Source organism: Procambarus clarkii, chromosome 88 (assembly GCF_040958095.1).
Source record: "Procambarus clarkii isolate CNS0578487 chromosome 88, FALCON_Pclarkii_2.0, whole genome shotgun sequence".
NCBI classification, from domain to species: domain Eukaryota; kingdom Metazoa; phylum Arthropoda; class Malacostraca; order Decapoda; family Cambaridae; genus Procambarus; species Procambarus clarkii.
In genome coordinates this window covers 12,271,236-12,295,355 of record NC_091237.1, presented here as the reverse complement: position 1 = coordinate 12,295,355, position 24,120 = coordinate 12,271,236, and the positions used below count along the sequence as shown (strand labels likewise).

The following is a 24,120-nucleotide window of genomic DNA, read 5'->3' as shown; positions in this document are numbered from 1 at the left end:
ATTAAATATTTTCGGCGTGATTATGAATAAAACTCTGCGTAGGTCTAGTAGTCTTGGGCACGCATGATCGACAACGATAACGCCACAAGTTATAGGTTCTCAACTCTCGGACGTAGGTTCGAATCCTCGTCACGGCCCATTGTGGATCTGTTCGCCGTAAGTCCACTACTTGGGCTTATTAAGCCCTACTGACCTCTGGAGAGGTATATCAAGGCCACCATAAATGCTTATTGACCAACTAGTGAGTATGCTGTAGTATCTAACGTAAACTCTCAATGTACTCACCTAGTTGTGCTTGCGGGAGTTGAGCTCTGGCTCTTTGGTCCTGCCTCTCAACAGTCAATCAACTGGTGTACAATGTATACACTCCGAGAAGCAGGTACTACACCTATTTTGTGTATACATAGTTGCTGCCTATTTAAAACTAACTAAAACCTGCTACGCTACTGTAACGGCAAATTAAATCAATGAGACATTCAATTATACATACACACACACACGCAAATATATATATATCACCCTTGCACCGTGAACACCTCACCATTAATAGTCTAAGGATTGGTTTGTCCTTGGTAACACACCAACGACCTTAGAAGAGCTTAACGAGTTCACGAATCTTGCAGTACCCACCCTGATATATATGTTACGTTATACAGATACATATATTTATTAATATTTTATTTTGGGTTTAACAGTCAAATATTTTTCAAAAACACAAATGTGTATTGTGGGTTTGCTGCATGACGTGAAGGAGGGGGAAAATGACAGGAGAATTCAACGTTTGAAAAGCATGAAATGAAACATTTGAATAACGAGAAACTAAACTTCAGGAAGTGGCTAGAATACAGGAAGGGGAAAGAGGAGCAGCCTAGCAACACGGGACAAGAGAATCAATATACGCAAGTGACTAGGATACGAAAGAGAGAATAGCCTAACCAGGGACAAAACTTTATCAACCCAATTTTTTGTTTTCAAGGTATAACGAGACTTTATCAACCCAATTTTTTGTTTTCAAGGTATAACGAGACTATCAACCCAATTTTTTGTTTTCAAGGTATAACGAGACTTTATCAACCCAACTTTTTGTTTTCAAGGTATAACGAGACTTTATCAACCCAATTTTTTGTTTTCAAGGTATAACGAGACTTTATCAACCCAATTTTTTTGTTTTCAAGGTATAACGAGACTTTATCAACCCAATTTTTTGTTTTCAAGGTATAACGAGACTTTATCAACCCAATTTTTTGTTTTCAAGGTATAACGAGACTTTATCAACCCAATTTTTTGTTTTCAAGGTATAACGAGACTTTATCAACCCAATTTTTTGTTTTCAAGGTATAACGAGACTTTATCAACCCAATTTTTTGTTTTCAAGGTATAACGAGGTATTCTGGCACCGTGCTTTAGTTCAAATGCATTTTCAAGTATGAATCCAGTAAATAAATTATATGAATTTTTGTAGTAACTTTAGCATTCAATGGTCAAGTTGCTGACTTAACTGACAATATTTTTGGATGAAACAATTTTATCGCGGGTTTTCTGGAACCCAGGTAAGGAATACCAATTAATTTGACAAAAAAAGAATGATATTTACAAGATTATTTCCAAACGCGCAGTAAAGCAGACAATCCGATAATCCACTTTTAAATACTCTTAGAATACAGTTCAAGTAATATTTCTCCGTAATTAATACAGCTATTCAGTATGAATGAATAAATAGTAATTAGACATACCTCATATGTTGAGCTCCTGTGTCTTGACGGAAACTATAATGACCGTACCAGGTTATTCAGGTGAATAACCTGAACCCACAATCGACTTGAGAATGGTCCAGGACGGACCGAAACGTCGCCGTCCCTTCAACTTCCTAGTGTGTGGTCTGGTCAACATATTCAGGTGAAGGTCAAAGGAGTCCGTATAACAATGACCACTTAAACTGCAAACACTTACCTGTGGAGAGAAAAATATGATATCAATAAAACGCGTAACTTATCGAATGATAACATAATCAGATACCAAACTGTAATCACAATTCCCTAATCTTAAAAGACAATATTCAAAGAATTTTTAGGTGCATGTATAGCCACAATGATAGTCAAAAAAGCTATAAACTAAATATTACTCACCAAGATAAAATTAGAAATATATACAGTACCAAAAACACTAATCCCATGAATGGAATCTAGGTTTTGAATATAAAAATACGAAATTTTCTTCTATATATGACTACATACTTTCCTCCTCTTTCAGAAAACTTATAAAATAAAATTTTCTGCATCTATTCATCGTGGATGGGCTCGATAGCAATTATGTAATTCACCACTGTTCTCATGTATAGGTTATCATCATTACTGAATAAAAATGTGATAATTCAAGACAGCTGACCCAACCTGAATATAATTTTCAACTCGTTACACTGAATGCTTAAGGCTCAACGAAAAGCTCAATACTTATTACATACTGGATGTGGAAGTTTGATATCTTCAAAGATAACACGAGGTTTTGTGTTCATTTTTAGGCTACTACTAATATCAAGCTATCAACTATTTCCAACATGAATCCTATCCTTTCCACACGATGGTATATGTAACAAAAATATTAACAATAATAATAATAATAATTATGAATAAAAATTACATTGTATAAAATCTTTGAACTAAAATTACATTGAAATACCTCGAGGGAGAGTCATACTATTTTTCGTTAATATTACTTTGCAAATTTGACGCTTAAAAAAATACTGTACAAGTAAAGCATATAAATGCTCCACGGTTTAATTAAATAAGTTCAAGTATTTTCACGAACGAGATTATTTCACACATTGTAGGAAACTAGTGGAGGGAGATTTACAACTATTACTTTGACAGCCGAATATTTAGTACAAAATCATAACTTGTATAGGTAAAAATGTACGATTTTTTTTTTATATTTTTAAGAAAAACGTACCCGTGTTCGTTTATATGTTAGCTTTATCCAATAGTCAGCAATACATTACTGCCAATGGAACACGATTTGGTAACAAATTCACGTCTTCGGAATATTTTTCTCTGGAATATCATAACCGAGGATCAGGTAGAAACGAATAACGGTACCGTACTTTATAAAAGTATTGCCAATAATATGCGATATTCCAACACTAGCAACACAACGGGCCATTACTCAAACCGTGAACATTTCTGGAAAGGAAAGACAAAACTACAATTTACTTAAAAGTTCACTAGGCTTGAATATGAAATATATGTATTATAAGGCTAGGCTAAGCTACTTAAACCGTGCAACAGCGAGCAGAACATATGGAAATGTATCATTTTGACAGACAAGATACAGGGTAATGGGAAATACAAGAAAGCGCTTTATTTGGGGGAAAAAATAACAAAAATCCTTGACCGAGAATAATGTTTGAACAAATAGACAATATTTGTAAGCACGACTTACGGCACATTTTCATACTTTCTAAGATAAAGTGACACTGTAATATAAGACAGAGTAGCCGAGTGGTGATAACTCAAGGAACCAAAAAGTTCAACACAAAAGACGAATTATGGAGCAAGATGATATGAACAATTATCTTTAATGTGCTGTGGGGTGACCCTTACTCTCAACTAATACGTTTCCTTTTGTACATTTCGGGCTTAAAAGTACAAATTACAAAGCACAGTACCATGACAGGTAGCGGCACAAAAATATCCAGGTTTTCTCTTCAACATTGCTTATGTTTGGCGAGTTACCTGGGTTCATGGGTTTCAGGTTAGGTTCACACTTCGCATCGTGTATGTTGTTACTAATGAAGAAAACATATACAAGGAATGTTTAGCTAAGAATGCCAGGCGTTTGAAAGCATACAAGGAATGTTTGGCTAAGAATACCAGGTATTTGAAAGTATACGAGGAATGTTTGGCTAAGAATGCCAGGCGTTTGAATGTATACAAGGAATGTTTGGCTAAGAATGCCAAGGGCTTGAAAGTATACAAGGAATGTTTGGCCAAGAATACCAGGTATTTGAGCGCATACAAGGAATATTTAGCTAAGAATGTCGGGCGTTTGAATGTATACAAGGAATGTTTGGCTAAGAATGCCAGATATTTGAAAGTATACAAGGAATGTTTGGCTAAGAATACCAGGTGTTTGAAAGTATTCAAGGAATGTTTGGCTAAGAATACCAGGTGTTTGAAAGTATACAAGTAATGTTTGGCTAAGAATGCCAGATGTTTTTAAGTATACAAGGAATGTTTGGCTAAGAATGCCAAGTATTTGAAAGTTTACAAGGAACGTTTGGCTAAGAATGCCAGATGTTTTTAAGTTTACAAGGAACGTTTGGCTAAGAATGCCAGGTGTTTCATAGTAAACGTAGAAAAAACGATAGGAATTTCTTTGCGAGATGAGGGCAAGAAGAACAGTTAAGAAAAATTTGATGTTTGCAAACACAAAGTGAGCAGGAGAAAAAAAGTAGTACAATGAGAATAAAACTGCCAAGAGATGAGTTAAGCAGAACAAAAACAACGAATAAAGAATTAGGAAAATTAAGTAATTTTCAGAGAACATAGAATTTTGGAAAGAAGTAGGATAAAGTGCAAGGAGATTATTGGATAAATAATTGTGATTATATAAAAGCACAGAAGAATGTTAATTTAAATTTAGGAAACCTTCAGATATTTTCATAAAGAATTAAAATGGAGCCGCGAAAAATTTGAGCGAAGAGAAATAGAGAATTCCTCAGTAGGCATGTAGAATTTTGCAAGAACACCTAACTGGGATTGTACTACTATACAAATTAAATGACAGTACAAATTGTATTGGCATTGCTATACACAACGTAAGTTTGTAGGCAAAGTGTATGGCACAATAGTGACCGGAAATAACCGAGAAATATCAGTGAATAATATGCTGGATTTCATGGTGGAAGATTGTGTGAAGCCGATATTAGCACTTAAACCAATTGTTGAGAATGCATGTGAGAATGATTGTATGGTGTACACTCTTTTCATAGACTGAGAAAGTATATGCCAAAGTTAATTGAGAAGAACCATTATGAAGTTGGTAGAGATTTGTTATGTGCTACGAAGAATTTGTACGTTGGAAGTAGAGTAGTGCACTTGAATAAGTTAGTCTACCGAGGGAGGAAATGATCAGGTGAAAGCACCAAGCCATTACCAGCTATATAGCACTGGGAAGGGAATCAGGATGAAGGATTTGAGATGGGACGGCGGAGGAAAAAGAATGGTGCCCAACCACTTGTGGACGGTCGGGGACTGAACGCCGACCTGCATGAAGCGAGACCGTCACTCTACCGTCCACCCCCAAGTAGTTGGACTAGTCTACCGTGTGACTGGGTTTACAATACTGTGGGTGTACCTCAGGGTCCGGTAATGTCTCCTTAGTTTTATATGGTTGACTGAGCCAAGTCAGGGGGAGAATATTAGACAAAACTGAACCATGAACATTGTGTAGTCTCGGACAGGAATAATTGAAATGTAAATTATAATTGGTTCAGGTTATTTATCACCACTGCAAATTAGACGTTCGTTACACCGTGAGAACGGGTTTATGAAGTCTTGACAAAGACCAAAGACAAGACAAAGACTTGTTTATGAAGTCTTGACAAAGACCAAAGACAAGACAAAGACTTGTTTATGAAGTCTTGACGAAAAATATACTGTAGCCTAATTGGCTATGAAAATTATTACCGTCAATTAAGACATCTGTTAGTACACGACTAAGTAATAGCTGATCGTAATAATATTTTTAAAATTAGTAATTATAATACTTGATTTAGTTTTCACTAAAGGTGTATTTAACTAGATATTAGTGTATTAAAAAATACGCTTGGCTTAGAATTTCAGGATATCGCCGACGTCCGGAATTTATTTTCGAGAGAAATAGTAATATATCTACGGACTATGAGGATCCGTACGCCAACAGGTGTCACACAAGCAGGCGATAAGGGGGGGGGTAGAAATAGCCTAAGCTACTCTATCCCTTTGAGATGTATTTATTCCTTATCTCAATAAACATACTTGAACTTGAAGCAGGCGACTGTCCACACCTTGTTGACGCCGAACGACTCCATCGTCGCCGCAATTCGCACTCAACACGAAAACTAGTAACACTTAACAAAGTCTCGCCTCCTCAGTACAACGACGGGAGGTATTTATCTCCCGAAAAAAAAAAACACTTGACAAGATCACAAACTAATCCGCAGGCGAAGACAGCACCCTCCTCCTTCCCCGGGGCGCGGCGCCACACTGAGCCCAAGACAGGCCGACTGGGGGCACCACTGATCACATCTGTTAACAATCTGACAAATTGATAGTTCTTCTCAATTGATACGAACGAGGAAATAACAATAATTCCTAGGTTATTACCCTCTGATAATTCCTTCCTTCCTTCCTTCCTAGGTTATTAATAAAATGTGTATTCATAAGCAAATTGAGCTACGTGATAGGCTATACATATTGGTACATTCCTGGTAAAATTGTTTAGATTATTTTATTTAATGCTGGAGCATAGCAGGGGGTTCTGTAATAAAAACCTAGTAAATAGGCCTATCCATGTTCAAAATTCTTACAAACATAAATACAGTAATGTCAATATATGGATAGTTACAGCCGCCAGTTGGTGCTCAATTCATCCTCGGGAAATAACCGCTCAAGCAGCTGACAAACCCCAAATAATTCAAATTTTGTTACGTACTGAATCTCCAAAAACGACATTTTCTTGAAACATAAATTAATTATTATTGCATGTTATAATTGTTATGAATACTTAGCAATTGGATAGATTTAGTTGTTTTGGTTTTGTTGACAGTTATTTTTGTATTTACAGTACGTTAGTGAAGTATTTCACCCCAACAAGTCCTCCTTGAGGTGGTGCTTCTGGGGCTTAGTGTCCCCGCGGCCCGGTCGTCGACCAGGCCAGTGATTACTGTTGCGTTAAACAGAGGCTACAGTTAAGGATCTGCGCCCAGTAAATCCTCCCCGGCCAGGATACGAACACATGACAAAGCGCTTCGCGGAATGCCAGGCGAGTCTTACCACTACACCACGGGGACTAGGCTTCTCATCCTCAGGCTAGGCTTCTCATGGCGGGGTCCGGACGCAAAGATACACTCCGCAATTTTAACGAATTGTGTATTCAACATTTTTATTTTCTCAAATATAAGGTAATATATATTTTTACATATTAGAATGCATTGAATGGTTAGGCCTCTCTTTGGTTAGGTTCTCTTGACAAGCATTATTGGTATTTGAAGTACGTAAATGAAGCATTTATAGCAACCCATCCTCGACTAAAGTCCATTCCATCCAGCGGTCGACCCCACAGACGCATTCATAATTTTTTACATGCTGTTCATTCAAAACGGTAATGTTCTCAAATCTAAATTAATATTATAATATATTAGCATATTGTGCATATATAAGCATAGGTTAGATTAGGTGTTTAGGTTCTGTTGGCGATTATTTGTGTTTGTAGTACGTGGGTGAAGCGTTTACAGCGTTGTGGTTCGAACAAAATTCGTCAGTGAAGCACTTGTTCTGGAAGTGTTCGAACGTCATCAGTTGTGAGTCGTGTGTACACCGTTTTTCATTCATAAACAGCGGGTTTGGCGGGTGCATGGAATATATTTTATTATTAATTTATATTTGAGAAAATTTTCATTTTGAATAAACAGCATGTAAAAAATTATGAATGCGTCTGTGGGGTCGACTGCTGGATGTAATGGACTCGAGTCGAGGATGGGTTATTCTGACGACATCGCTGGCAACCAGAGGAGATGGGAAAGTGTTATGAATGAATGAATGAATGAATGAATGAATGAATGAATGTTGAGTTACTAGAAATTACAACATTATGATGAATTCACAAAAATGGAGCAACAGGATATGACAAATAGGTAGATTTGTAAATATTAATGAACCTGGTAATTGATAAGTAAAGGATAAAAAGTCATTTTTTTACTGTAAATGGAAACTTAAGAATAGTACAAAACCTAAAAAGAAATTAAAACCAGAATAGATGGCTTCAAATTATATTTAGAGTGCAAAGATTTAGCAAGATTAGCTGATTAGTTTGAATAGGCGCAATTTTCTGCATATTTAATTAAAACACAATTCACTCTGAATGGAGAAAAACTGATAATAAGCGAATAGGTTTATAGCCAATTATGAAGAATAAGGTTGATAACACAACTCTTTAATACTTTAAAGTACTGTACTACTGAAATTTATATAAATAAATCAGCCCATCCTCCTAAAATGAAAGTACTCTGAGTAACTATTTGGTCGAAAGTATAAATATGTAGTGATTAACCACCAGAAAGTTGACTTTTGTATATTACTGAATTTGTCCAAAACCCAATTAATTTTGACCGCAACATGAATATAAGACCTAACCTAGCCTCTCCTAGCAATCCTAGGCCTATTTCATGCTTGTACGTAAAAGACTCAAACACTTTATGTAACATACATAAATCTGCGTATCTATGTATTTTACGTATGTAGCTTAGCCTAGCATTTTAAAAGCACTACAATCACCTTCTGTGGTTGATTGTTCAACCACAGAAGGTGGTTGAACCTTCAACCACATTGTTTATTGAACAATCAACCACATGGTTGATTGTTCAATAAATCCCTGAACTGTATGTTTGACAAATCTCTAACCCTGTCCATGGAGGACAGAAGAAAATGTATATATGCTAGTTAGCATTGTAAATGTGTGGCCACGTCTGTGGTAGAAAATAAAAAAAATGCTTGGACCTAATATAATACATATATGTGCTATACTGTACATATATTTGCCGTTCTTGTGCTATAAAATTAATAGTACAAAATGTGGTGTACTGGCGGTCCATCATTACATATTGGTACTTTCGACCAAAGAGCTACTATAAGTACTTTAATATCAGGAGGATGGGTTGAAATAAATACCATAAAAAGTTATATAAAAGGACTGTGGGTACTAGTAAATTTGCAAATTGTTTTTATCTTTCAGTGATACAAAATTAGAGCGTGAAAATGGTAATACAACTTTTCGTCTACATGAGAAATTGAATTACAAAAATTGTCAAAACAAATCAAAACCAAAAAAATTATGTTCAAATTCAATTCTCCCAAATGGAGTATACTGGAGTATGCGTAAAACTGAAGTATATTTTAGACAACAGTGAACATATTGCACAGAAACGACTTCACGTAAGTGGAAAAAGATAGTCCTAATAGCCTACATATTTAAGACTGAAAATCCTGAAATATTAAGTCATGGAGACCAATATTAATTATCTGTGTTAAAGATAAATATTATGGATATATATATTATATTACTATTAAGCGTTACTAGTTGTGAGATTAAAAACAACAATAAATGATGTTAAAAAATAAGTATCAAAATCAATTTTATAGCAGGTCAGAAAAATTAATTATTAATTATTAAATATATCACGTATCTAGATTTACTTACAGCTATTAAAATTTAAGGGGTGATGTTCAATGATGTTCTTCTATTCTTGTAAAGCCACTAACACCCATAGCGTTTCGGGCAGGTGCTTAATATAAGTGAAAGTATTAATAGATACGATGTAGTAGAATTTGAGTTCAACATAATATTGTAGCAAAATTTGAGTTTATCATAAAAACTACAATATAAATTGATGAGCATGATCACACTGTTGAAGTTGCACATCTTAAATACTAAAATTGGGAAAGTATATAGCACAAAATACAGTGCGAGTTTGAAGCACAAATTAGGAAATAATGAAGATGAAATCAGGTATTTGTTGGTTTTACTTTAGAATAAAGAATAGGTTGGATTTCTTTTGAAGTCATTGGGGAGTCAATTCCATGCACTGGGTCCTTTTATTTGCATGGAGTGTTTGCACATATTTAATCTGACTCTTGGGGATATCAAAGATATATTTATTTCTGGTGTGCTGCTCATGGGTTTCATTACATATATGAAGAAAGTTTCAGATTAAGGTTAGCATTTAGGAACAAGGTTTTGTACATGTAATTAACACAAGAGAATGTGTGGAGTGAGTGTATGTTAAACATATTTAGGGATTTAAACAGAGGGGCTGTGTGTTGTCTGAAGACAGAGTTTGTTATAATAAAGGTGTAAGGGGAGAAAATAATACAAATTAAGTAATTAATTTAATATGTAATTAAGTATTCAAACTGCTAGAAGAGGAAATATTAATAGGTTATAAGATATAATTTAAAAAGGTTTCTAATGTATTAATGTCTGCCCAATATTGGAGGCCAGGTGCTTGAGGCTAACTTTACTCAAATTTGCAAAGGGAATGGTACGGGATACGGGACGGACTTAGGCTGGTCGGGGTAGGCCTATGTTAAATGCTTTAAGAAATATTAGGAATTTCAGACTCCGGCGATTTTCATAGTCAAGTGTGAAATACAAGATGTGATTCCCCTAGAGTGTGTAGCGTTCGTAATGATGTATTTTCTGAGAGAAGGGGGAAGAGAAAGTGTGGAGGGACTAAGAGGATGGGGACGAGGTCAAGGGGAAGATGGGAGGGTGAAGATGGGAGGGGGGGAAGCAGAGGGGAAAGCTGAGAGGGAGCAAGGGCGACCGAGGTTATAGAAAATAACAACAACTTAATTCAAAAGAGCGACGAAAAGTAAATGTTAAAACAGCGACCAATTTGGGAAGACAAAATTAACCATTTGTCAAATTAATTCAATGTAAAACAAATTATTATTATTACTGTACGTCTTAAATTCTGAAGAAGAAGAAAGGCCCCGAGAGCCATCGTGAGCGACCATGGGACCTGCGGTACCGGAAGGTCTCGTAGGGTCTCAGAGCCTCGTAGAGCAGACCTTCGTATTATCAGCGCGCAGTAAGAGGATTCCCCCAAAACGGTGTGGGAATTGTCGCAGCTTTTATCCCCTGCCGTGTGCCACCTGCTCCTGCCCATCACGCTCACCAGAGAACAAAGTTGAAAGTGGAAAAGAGGAAATACTAGGACAGACAACGGTGATTATACTGCGAACAAGAAAACTGGGTAATAAATGTAAATATTATTTTATTTGCCTCTAAAGCATAGAAAATGACGTTTATTAGAAAATGACATGGTATACTGCATCAAAATTTGCTTTGACACACTGTCTTTGACACACTATGTCATAGACAGCTTTGGAAAGACATCTTGAAGGTACGTTAAGGTTACCGACTTATGAAACCGAGTCACAGCGCTAGGAGTCAGCGGCTTTCAGGTACCTGTAAGACGTCTTGAAGGTATATTGATGTACCTATTGGATGCTGCTGCATGATAGATGGATACTGCTGCATGGTAGATGGATACTGCTGCATGGTAGATGGATACTGCTGCATGGTAGATGAATATTGCTGCATGGTAGATGGATACTGCTGCATGGTAGATTAATATTGCTGCATGGTAGATGGATATTGCTGCATGGTAGATGGATATTGTTGCATGGTAGATGGATATCGCTACATGGTAGATAAATATTGCAGATATTAGATGATCGTACATGATCAATATGTTAAATATTTAATGTTAGGATAATATTATTATTGCCAGGTATATTAATCATAAGCAATAGTATTTATTAATCATAAATACTCAAATACTTTGCGAATTAAAACACTAAAAATGTTCATAAACTGCCTTAAGTAATTTAAATGACCCGCTGACGGCTTCATATCCAGGGCTAGGCGTCACCAAGCACTCAAGTGTCCTCCTGCGAAACCTCTACATCTCTCCTCAATTAATGTCTCCTTAATTGACATTAATTAACCAATTTATGAGCCGCGAAGAACTACGACGTCGTCTATAACAATAACTACCTTGGGTTGTGATGTTTCCAAACTCGTAAACTATTTACTAAATACAGACTAAGCCTCCACGATCGAAGAAAGATGTACAGGTTTCGTAACTGGACGCATACATGTTTTAGGAATACTGGTCTAGATGGGGGTACTGACAGCTGAGTGGACAGCGCTTGGGATTCGTAGTCCTAAGGTTCCGGGTTCGATCTCCGGTGGAAGGCAGAAACAAATGGGCAGTTTCTTTCAGCTCCTGTTCACCTAGCAGTAAATAGGTACCCGGGAGTTAGTCAGCTACTACGGGCTGCTGCTTCCTGGATATGTGTAACAAAAAGGAAGCCTGGTCGAGGACCGGGCCGCGGGAACGCTAAGCCCCGGAATCATCTCAAGATAACCTGAAGATAACTTCGTGTCCTCTTACGAGATGTTTTGCTGTTACCTTGATCATTGTAGTATTTACTGAACAACTGATGAGGCACTTCAAAAGGTCATTAACTCTTCAATTAATACAGACTTAGCTGCCATGTCGAGGTAAGATGTACAGATTTTGGCAGTAAATTTATCATTTGTTTTGTCTAAGTCCTTCTGGCAGACTTTTATTTGGTTTACATTCGTAGAAAATTTTGAGAGATCAATACACTCTCATTAGCCTCTGTAGAATAACATCCCAGGTTTAAATTCTCAAGGGAGTCCCACAATTCCTGCCCCCTTGACCGACTCTTAGAATGACCTACGGGTTCACCATAGCCCGTGCTACTTGTGCTGAACAATACCTTGTTCCAGGTAGCGAATCTTTAACAGCAACAACATCCTAGAATGACGTGTTGTGTAAGGACGCAGCATCAGGTGGCGCTTAGGGATGTACCGTCTCCGACAGCAGTGATGTTAATGTTGGTGTGCTGAGCTTAGCGACCTCAGGAACGTGCAGACTCCCCAAAAGATGACTTGTGTTGGGATCGAACTGTTGACAACCCAACACATTTAATTTAGGTTTACTCTGAATGTTTATCCTATGCTTCGTTGTACTACAACGAGGTACATGAATCTGAACAGGTGTCAGCCTCAGCCGGACCTGTTGTCAGGTGCGACACACTTTGTGCTGAGGTCTGACAAAGGACAAGAAAATAAGATGGTATAAAACTTCATCGTGGATATATTCGGATATATCTCTATTCACCTTATATACAATATATATTATATGTGTGCATTGTACACAAGTACAGTTATATATATATATATATATATATATATATATATATATATATATATATATATAGAGAGAGAGAGAGACATTGCGACCATGAAATGGTCGTCTCTTATCCGATTGTTCTTTCCACTTATAAATTCACTTGTCCGTAATTTTGGACCACTATTCGGAAAATCAGCGCGTTACCTCCACTCCGACCTCTAAATCTCAAAGCTGTTATCTTCCATAACTTTCAAGAACGTCGACCATGCCTCGAGGTCCTCTTCCTTCGTGAGGGTGGAGCACACTAACAGTTGGGTCCGTTGGTCACACATCCAAACGCGACGACAGCCTGTTGACTCAATGGAGGAGAGTAGATGTCTGTGTCTCCACATGCTCCGGCCAGCACACGTTACCTCGCCCGGTGGTTCTGATTGGCTAACAGAAATTCCCGCCACCGGACGAGCCATACCGTGGAAGATGGCTGGGGGAATATTTCCCATTTAGTCATAAGAACCATGTAAAGGAATTCATAAAATAATCGTGCCACCTTGTAGTGATTATGTTCCACACAAGGACGAAGTGTTAATATTATTATTATATTATTATTATTATTTCTATTTATCTATATTATTTCTACAAATATACGTAATATCTGAATTTGAGGAACAATCGTCAAGGAAAAGTGTGAGCGTGTAATGGTTGACCGGGAGAGTATTGGAGAACGATTTAGAGCAAGAAGACTCGTTTCTGAATGGCCTGGAAGTGCTGACACAAAAATTAACGCCACCGAAAATGTGCCATGGATATCCTAGAGGGAAGAGAGAGAGAGAGAGAGAGAGAGAGAGAGAGAGAGAGAGAGAGAGAGAGAGAGAGAGAGAGAGAGAGAGAGAGAGAGGAGAGAGAGAGAGAGAGGGGGGGGAGAGGGAGAGGGAGGGAGGGAGAGGGAGAGAGAGAGAGAGAGAGAGAGAGAGAGAGAGAGAGAGAGAGAGAGAGAGAGAGAGAGAGAGAGAGAGAGAGAGAGAGAGAGAGAGAGAGAGAGAGAGAGGCAAGTTAGTCAACCTGCCCGCACATAATAACCCACTAATAATCACAATTCTCTCAGAAAACCTATCATAAGACGCAGACTAATGAACAGATAACAACCACAAACTAGCCTAAATCCCTGCCAGTGACTGGGCGATTAACTGATAACGTTAGAAAGTGCGATAAAATGTGCAGCTTTCCATAGTAATATCCACTAGATGTATTATCCCCATAAGTCAGCCGGAAAGCCACACATCATTCCATGACGCGGTACAGCCTAATACACAAGTAATAAATAACACTGCAATACCTCAACAAGAATATGCACTAAAATGTTTTAGTCTTATTTCTTGACACTGAACGGTGGATACTGCTATTTAACTGTCACGTCAGTATAACGTATGTTCATTTGGGTAAAAGACTGCTCCTGATATACTGCCGTTGGCCTCGCTACACACAAGTCAATGTCTTCTGCTGCCTGCTGCACATACCAACAGTGCTGTGTATCAGAGCCAAGGTAATACTTTAAGAGATATTTATATATATTGATTAATATGTATATTCTCTTTATCCAGTCGTAGCCTATTAATACCTCTCTCATTGTTAATGTCTTCCCACAGAACTAATAACATCTACCCATACCTATCTATCCTCTATCCCATCGTAGCCTATAGCATCTTAACCATGTCTGTATAGCTTTAACCCATCCTAGACAACCTATATTCCTTTCCTAAATCCTAACCTACCCTGCACCTATTCCCCACTCTCCACCTCCAGACTTTATCCTAGCCTAGCCTGGTGTATCAGTCGCTTCCCTTCACTAGGCTACTCCCACCTATCCCTCGTCTATCCATGCATTTTTAACATAAGTGGGGAAAATACGGTTATATTATGATAACATCCACAACACTGTAAAATTAGATGTATAATGTATATACTTTCTTTATAATTACAGCTTTGATATATTAATGAAATGTGGCTATTTACATTAGTAATTTATTATTAATAACATGAGTAAAGTAATTATGATATTCTATTTATTAATTTAATTTACCTTTTTTAGAGTTTAAATGTTATTGTTTTTATTACATTTCACATTTCAAAAAAATTATCTTGCCGTGAGTAAATATGATTTCCTTTACCAACGCATTTAATCGAAACGTTCCTAATCTTGAATCCTCTGTACATTGTTGACTTTGATAAATTAACTTGAGGCATTTTTTTATGATCGATATTTACTGATAGGCCTACCGTTTCTTGTCATTAACCATTAGTTTACAAGATGCTATACATTACGTATGTAGGTTAGCTTAGCATTTTAAAAGCACCGAATCACCTTCTGTGGTTGAGTGTTCAATAAACCCCTGAACTCTATGTTTAACATTTCTCTAACCCTGTCCATGGAGGACAGAAGAAAATGTATATATGCTGGTTAGCATTGTAAATGTGTGGCCACGTCTGTGGTAGAAAAAAAAAAAAAAAAAAAAAAAAAAAAAAAAAAAAAAAAAAAAAAAAAAAAAAAAAAAAAAAAACATTTTGTTACACCACCAAATGTACAAAAAATATGAATACAAATGAACTCAGATCGCGATCTTTTGGCAATGCATTAATTTATTTTCCCTTACCTTTAGGGGGAAGGTGTTCAAAACTCTTGAATCTTTTATTCGTTATCATTTAATCTTTGTGTTCTTATTACACTACTGTTTTTCAGTGAGATTACTTTGCACCTTCTAACATGCTTCCTGGTCTCACAAGGAATTATTTCAGTGTTCAGAATTAGAATTAGTACCTCTAATATAGCCCAGATGGAGAATCTAATGTATTATTCGCATTCGATTCAGTGAATATACTTATAGGATTTTAAGCGTTCACAATAATTTAGGTGTTTTATTTAGTGATGTTGGAAAGTAAATGTGTGTGTGTGTGTGTGTGTGTGTGTGTGTGTGTGTGTGTGTGTGTGTGTGTGTGTGTGTGTGTGTGTGTGTGTGTGTGTGTGTGTGTGTGTGTGTGTGTGTGTGTGTGTGTGTGTGTGTGTGTGTGTGTGTGTGTGTGTGTGTGTGTGTGTCTGTGTCTGTGTGTGTGTGTGTGTGTGTGTGTGTGTGTGTGTGTATGTGTGTGTCTGTGTGTGTGTGTGTGTGTGTGTGTGTGTGTGTGTGTGTGTGTGTGTGTGTATGTGTGTGTCTGTGTGTGTGTGTGTGTGTGTGTGTGTGTGTGTGTGTGTGTGTGTGTGTGTGTGTGTGTGTGTGTGTGTGTGTGTGTGTGTGTGTGTGTACTCACCTATTTGTGCTTGCAGGATCGAGCATTGACTCTTGGATCCCGCCTTTCTAGCTATCGGTTGTTTACAGCAATGACTCCTGTCCCATTTCCCTATCATACCTAGTTTTAAAAGTATGTGTGTGTGTGTGTGTGTGTGTGTGTGTGTGTGTGTGTGTGTGTGTGTGTGTGTGTGTGTGTGTGTGTATATGTGTGTGTGTGTATATTTAATATTTGTATTTACTATTTGTGTCTGCAGAATCAGGCTATTAGCTCTTGAACCCCGCCTTTCTAACTTATCTATTTTTCCTCTATAATGTCTACTACATCTATTTCTCTCTAACACACGCACACACATCCCCAGGAAGTAGCCCGTAGAAGCTGCCTATCTCCCAGGTACCTATTTACTGCTAGGTGAATAGGAGCATCAGGATGAAAAACTGCCATTTGTCTCTGCCTCGGTCGGGAATCGAACCTTGGCCCTTAGGACTACGACCTCCAAGCGCTGCCCACTCAGCCGCGAGGCCCCGATCATGTGTGTGTGTGTGTGTGTGTGTGTGTGTGTGTGTGGTGTGTGTGTGTGTGTGTGTATGTACTCACCTAGTTGTGCTTGAGGGGGTTGAACTCTGGTTCTTTGGTCCCGCCTCTCAACTGTCAATCAAATGGTGTACAGATTCCTGAGCCTACTGGGCTCTATCATATCTACATTTGAAACTGTGTACGGAGTCAGCCTCCACCACATCACTACCTAATGCATTCCATTTGTTAACTACTCTGGCACTGAAAAAGTTCTTTCTAACGTCCCTGTGGCTCATTTGGGTACTCAGTTTCCTCCTATGTCCCCTTGTTCGCGTACCACCCGTGTTAAACAGTTTATCTTTATCTACGCTGTCAATTCCTCTGAGAATTTTGTAGGTAGTGATCATGTCTCCCCTTACTCTTCTGTCTTCCAGTGTCGTGAGGTGCATTTCCCGCAGCCTTTCCTCGTAACTCATGCCTCTTAGTTCTGGGACTAGCCTAGTGGCATACCTCTGAACATTTTCAAGCTTCGTCTTGTGCTTGACAAGGTACGGGCTCCATGCTGGAGCCTCATACTCCAGGATTGATCTGCGTGTGTGTTTGCGTGCATGTGTGTGTGTGTGTGTGTGGGGGGGGGGGGTTGCGTGCATGTGTGCATGGTTTAGCCCTCTCTCTCCCTCTGCCTCCCCTTCACTCTTCCTCAACCACGGCTCATTACCAACCCCCGCACACCTGATATACTGAACCATCACGGGAGGGAGAAGGGAGAGGAAGATAAACAGGAGCAGGATTAGCAGCAGCATGGCCATGATCAAGCTGGGAAAACCAAAATGATAAACAGACGGAAGAGGGAAAAGAAAAAGATAGAAGCTATCTTCCACCGCAGGAGGATATCGGTGCGGTTGAAGGGCAACTCATCTAGCTCTTCCCGCTCCAGTTTCTGTCCCAATTACGCAGGTGGTGACACGACTGGCCCGCTTATACGCCTGAAGACAGGAGATAACACCCAGACCTATATTCCGGCCACTGGCCCGTCGCTCTCACACCAGCTGCCTGTCAAAGAGGGAGACGGGGAGTGTGTGTGTGTGACAGGGATCTGTATTAATAGTGATGGCAGGTGGTGGTGGTGACCCAGAAACCTGACTTTGAAGGGTGCCCAGTACATGTTGGGGAGGGATGTGGGGGAGGGGATAATGTGGGGGGGGGGGAGTTTGTTTTGGTGGTGGAGCGGTAATGGAGTGTTGGCGGGGGAGGCGACGGCGGTGTTTTTTTTTTTCTTTTTTTTTTCCTACCCCAGACGTGGCCACACATTTACAATGCTAACCAGCATATATACATTTTCTTCTGTCCTCCATGGACAGGGTGAGAGATCTGTTAAACATATGATTTATTGAACAATCAACCACAGAAGGTTGATTGTAGTGATTTTAAAATGCTAATCTAACCTGCAAAAATAAATACACAGATTTACGTTTGTCCTGCATGAACAGTGTTCGATGTGTCTTTTTACATAGCGTCATTAATGTGCTTTTACAAAGGTGAAATACAATTATGACCAACTTCCACATACCCTGTAAACAAATACACACACATATACATATATACCTACACATATCCACATATATATATATACATACACCTGCCTCTCTCCTACTTTGACTTGGTAAGATAGCTTCTATAGAAACTGGTGTGATATTAAACACTTAACCACTGAAGGTGATTAAGATGCTTTTACAAGCTCATGTTACAGTTATATATATATATATGTTATGTATACAGTTATACATTGTATAACAGATGTATTACATAGCCAATCTCGGGTACAAGTCCAATATATGAACAAGTGTTCCAGTATTCATATAGTATCTACAGAGTTCAGCGTGGTGGGAGTGGCCGTGGTGTTTCTTACCTAACAGTACTTAGCTAACAGAGGCAACGTAAAAACGAGGTCTAGCTCTAGCTCTTTAGCTACTAGCTCTAGCTAGTAGGCTAGCCTACTGGCCCCAATAGGCTAGCCTACTAGCCTTGATATACCTGTTGCGTTATAATTGAACTATTCTGACGTTCGAGTTCTTTGTCGAATCTAGCCTTAAATTTGTGGATGGAGGTGGCTTCTAAAACTTCTTCTTTCAGTGTGTTCCACTTATTGACTACAGCCTGCGAGGATTTCTTTGTATTCCTTCAACATGTGTTTTCCAGCTTCTTCTTATGTCCTCTTGTCCTACTGTCTCTCAATTTAAAGAGACTCTCCTTGTCTACCTAGTTTATTCCTCCCAATATCTTGTACGTTGTGATCATATCCCTTCTGTTTCTCCGTCATCTGGGGCTGTACCAGTGGTGACGAGAATGGTGGAGAATTCGAACCTACACACCGACAATCGTGAATAATAATAATGAGGCGCCTTAGACTATTTAACGGCGACTACTTGACTACTACTTTAGCTGCATGCTAAATGCAACGCAACCTGAGATTCAACTGAATTCTCTTGGGGGTCCTGAGGCCTTCAATGAGGCTAATGTCAAGGTTTCACACATTGCCCGCATGCGCTTTGGCTCAGGACCCCCTTAAGGACTCAGATGAATGTCAGGGTGCACTGCTTTTAGTATTTAGTGGTTCAGTGGTCTAAGGCTTGGGAGTACCCAGTGTGTAAGTTCGAATCTTCCTCATGGCTCTTGCTAATTTTCTCCTCTATAGCAAGACTGATGTAGACGTGTCCTAGACCTGTAGCATGATGTTGGTATGTAGAAATATAATCATTCAATTGATTGGACTTATTCATGCAAAATAGTTTCTTGTAAATCAGTTAATGAAATGAAGAAATGGAATAGTCATTTATAAAAAGTAGTGAATTAGATATTATTAATCTAAGTTCATGATTATACAACTTACATTTTTTTTACAATTTTTAAGATTTGCCATCAGTATTAATTATGTAGAGAATTATTGTATCTGTAGAATATGCCAAGAATTACATTCCAGCCTCTCCTAATTCAAGCATGTCACTTCCATTATTCGAGTTTTGCTTTATGGCTCTTAATCTACCCGGGTGTAGTGGGGTATATTATCCCAAACCCATGTATTTTTCTCTCTGTATTACCTGATAATGGCCTGAAACTCGAAAACATTCGGAATAATCTTCCTAGTGCATTTTTTTGTGATTATTTTTGCATATTATTTTTGGCATCTTGTAGACATGGACGATAAAAATTGGAAAAAGAACTTTTGGGAGGAAATTTCAGCTTCCTTCACAAGTGGAGAAGTAGATAAGAAAAATAGTAACGATTTGGGTTAGAATCGATGATCTAATGATTTTGTCATTGATCATCATTGAGAGAGAGAGAGAGAGAGAGAGAGAGAGAGAGAGAGAGAGAGAGAGAGAGAGAGAGAGAGAGAGAGAGAGAGAGAGAGAGAGAGAGAGAGAGAGAGAGAAAGAGAGAGGAAGACTTTGCAGCAATAAAAATAATTCGATCAAAACTACTCTATGCATAAGAACCAAAATAAACCATTTCGGAGCAACAGGACAGCACACACACACACACACACACACACACACACACACACACACACACACACACACACACACACACACACACACACACACACACACACACAGACACACACAAACACACACACACTCAAGTGCTTGAATACGTTTTCTTTGTCGTTGTGTCTGTATATATCTCTCTCTCGCTCTTTACCTGCCTCTATTTAGCTGTGTTCCTCTCTCTCTCTCCCCCGTCGAAGACACGTATGCCGTGCATAGTCTGCACTATTGTTATGACACAACTTTCTCCTTGTTGCCGCTGACGGGGTCCTCCTTCGTTTAGTGTAATGGTCCTGTTGTTGTCCAACTCCTTGCTACACCCGTGGTGCTCTAGTGTAGAATGATAACTGCGGTGCTCTAGTGTAGAATGATAACTTTTGCCCTCTACTATTGAAGAATGATAACATCAGCGGTGTTCAATAACATCTCTGGTGTTCTAGTGGATAACTGAAGTGTTCTAGTGTAGAATGATAACTTTTGCCCTCTACTATTGAAGAATAACCATCAGCGGTGTTCATTAACATCTCTGGTACTCTAGTGGGTACTCTAGTGGAGGACAATAACACCTGTGGTATTCTAACTGTGTTCAATAACATCTCTGGTGCTCTAGTGGGTACTCTAGTGGAGAACAATAACACATGTGGTATTCTAACGGTGTTCAATAACATCTGTAGATAAAAATGAAATCCGTTGTGTTCTAATGGAGAACAATAATAATTATGGTGTTCTAGAAGAGAAAATAACTTTTGAGGTGTTCTAGTTGAGATCAATATGATCTGTGGTATGTTCATAAAGATCAATAACAACTGTGTTGTTCTAGTAGAGAAAATAACATCTATGGTGTTCTAGTGAACAATACCATACGCGGCGTTGAGCGTAAACAGATCAACATCCGTGGTGTTCTTCCGGAGAACAATAACATCAGGTGGAATGTTCTGGTAATGTTCTACAGTGTCGGTTCATAACATCATTGTTTTGCAGAGAATATTAAACCCTAATTTAAACTAATTTAAAACATCCACTAATTTAAACATCCACTAATTTTAAACATCCACTAATTTTAAACATCCACTAATTTTAAACATCCACTAATTTTAAACATCCACTAATTTTAAACATCCACTAATTTTTAAACATCCACTAATTTTAAACATCTACTAATTTTAAACATCCACTAATTTTAAACATCCACTAATTTTAAAACATCCACTAATTTTAAACATCCACTAATTTTAAACATCCACTAATTTTAAACATCCACTAATTTTTAAACATCCACTAATTTTAAACATCCACTAATTTTAAACATCCACTAATTTTAAACATCTACTAATTTTAAACATCCACTAATTTTAAACATCCACTAATTTTAAACATCCACTAATTTTAAACATCCACTAATTTTAAACATCCACTAATTTTAAACATCCACTAATTTTAAACATCCACTAATTTTAAACATCCACTAATTTTAAACATCCACTAATTTTAAACATCCACTAATTTTAAACATCTACTAATTTAAACTTTTTATCGACACCAAGTTCAACCACCAATCAAAACAGCTGTAAATCTTCCTCTGGTAGAGTATTCAACCCAACCACTTGGGCTGGACGGTAGAGCGACGGTTTCGCTTCCTGCAGGTCGGCGTTCAATCCCCGACCGTCCACAAGTGGTTGGGCACCATTCCTTTTCTCCTCGTCCCATCCAAAATCCTTATATCCTGACACCTTCCCAGTGCAATATAGTCGTAATGACTTGGCGCTTTCCCCCCCTGACAATTCCCTACCAAACCTCCCAAACCACCGCAAGCATCTTAAACCTCTCGTTAAGGAGGTTTAAAAAACCTCTAAATAGAGCGTTTTAAACCTCAGGCTTCTAAACATTGTTCCTTGACATATACGCTGAGTTAAACCTTCCACTGCCAACATTTTCAATCTCAGTGTGAAAACATTATTGCTTTAAAACACAGTTTTCTATGTTTAGCAGGATCACGTGAATGTTTAGCAGGAACACGTGAATGTTTAGCAGGAACACGCGAATGTTTAGCAGGAACACGCGAATGTTTAGCAGGAACACGCGAATGTTTAGCAGGAACACGCGAATGTTTAGCAGGAACACGCGAATGTTTAGCAGGAACACGCGAATGTTTAGCAGGAACACGCGAATGTTTAGCAGGAACACGCGAATGTTTAGCAGGAACACGTGAATGTTTAGCAGGAACACCTGAATGTTTAGCAGGAACACCTGAATGTTTAGCAGGAACACCTCAATGTTTAGCAGGAACACCTCAATGTTTAGCAGGAATGTTTTTTTGTTTACACTCGGTAGCCTGGCGTCGACACCGTTCACAAGGGCGCGAGATAAAAAATTTTGTGGGGCCGGTGGACGGGGAGGGGGGGGATGGGGTGAGGGGGGAGGGGGTGATGGGGGGTGATGGGGGGGGAAGGGAGGAGAACACCAGGTAGTGGAAGAGGTGTAGCTGATGGTGGGGGTGGTGGGGTGGGGGTGGGGAAGAAAGGAGGGGAGGGTGGAGGGAGGGGAATATTCCCTGCTTTCTTTTCGGGTTGGGGGGGTGGGGGTGGGGGTGAGGATAAGAGTTTGGGGGGGGGGGGAGGGGTGTTTGTGTACCTTGCGACATTCCTAATGAAAAAACAAACAAACTGCTTTTGCTATCTTTTATGCGGGAGTCACCTGGCTGACGGAGCCGCTGACGGAGCCGCTGACGGAGCCGCTGACGGAGGGAAAGATAACACAAAAAGAGGATGGGGAGAGAGATGAGTGGGGGGGGGGCAGGAGGTGCACAGGAGAGTGTCTGTGCACAGGATAGTGTCTGAGGTGCACAGGATAGTGTCTCTGGTGCACAGCATAGTGTCTGAGGTGCACAAGACAATGTCTGAGGTGCACAAGACAATGTCTGAGATGCACAAGACAATGTCTGAGATGCACAAGACAATGTCTGAGATGCACAAGACAATGTCTGAGATGCACAAGACAATGTCTGAGATGCACAAGACAATGTCTGAGATGCACAAGACAATGACTGAGATGCACAAGACAATGTCTGAGATGCACAAGACAATGTCTGAGGTGCACAAGACAATGTCTGAGATGCACAAGACAATGTCTGAGATGCACAAGACAATGACTGAGATGCACAAGACAATGTCTGAGGTGCACAAGACAATGTCTGAGATGCACAAGACAATGTCTGAGATGCACAAGACAATGTCTGAGATGCACAAGACCAATGCTTGAGATGCACAAGACAATGTCCTGAGGTGCACAAGACAATGTCTGAGATGCACAAGACAATGTCCTGAGATGCACAAGACAATGTCTGAGATGCACAAGACAATGTCTGAGGATGCACAAGACAATGTACTGAGTGCACAAGACAATGTCTGAGATGCACAAGACAATGTCTGAGATGCACAAGACAATGTCTGAGATGCACAAGACAATGACTGAGATGCACAAGACAATGTCTGAGATGCACAAGACAATGACTGAGGTGCACAAGACAATGTCTGAGATGCAACAAGACAACGTCTGAGATGCACAAGACAATGACTGAGATGCACAAGACAATGTCTGAGATGCACAAGACAATGTCTGAGGTGCACAAGACAATGACTGAGATGCACAAGACAATGACTGAGATGCACAAGACAACGTCTGAGGTGCACAAGACAATGACTGAGATGCACAAGACAATGACTGAGGTGCACAAGACAATGTCTGAGGTGCACAAGACAATGACTGAGGTGCACAAGACAATGACTGAGGTGCACA

At 39.0% G+C, this 24,120-nt stretch overlaps 1 protein-coding gene across 1 annotated transcript; it reads left to right on the top strand.

Annotated features, from left to right (window-relative positions):
- The first annotated feature begins 23,217 nt into the window (after window positions 1-23,217).
- Window positions 23,218-23,583, top strand: LOC138359044 (oviduct-specific glycoprotein-like). The gene has a single exon (XM_069317736.1). The coding sequence runs from the start codon at window positions 23,218-23,220 to the stop codon at window positions 23,581-23,583; it is 366 nt and encodes a 121-aa protein (XP_069173837.1).
- Window positions 23,584-24,120: the final 537 nt, after the last annotated feature.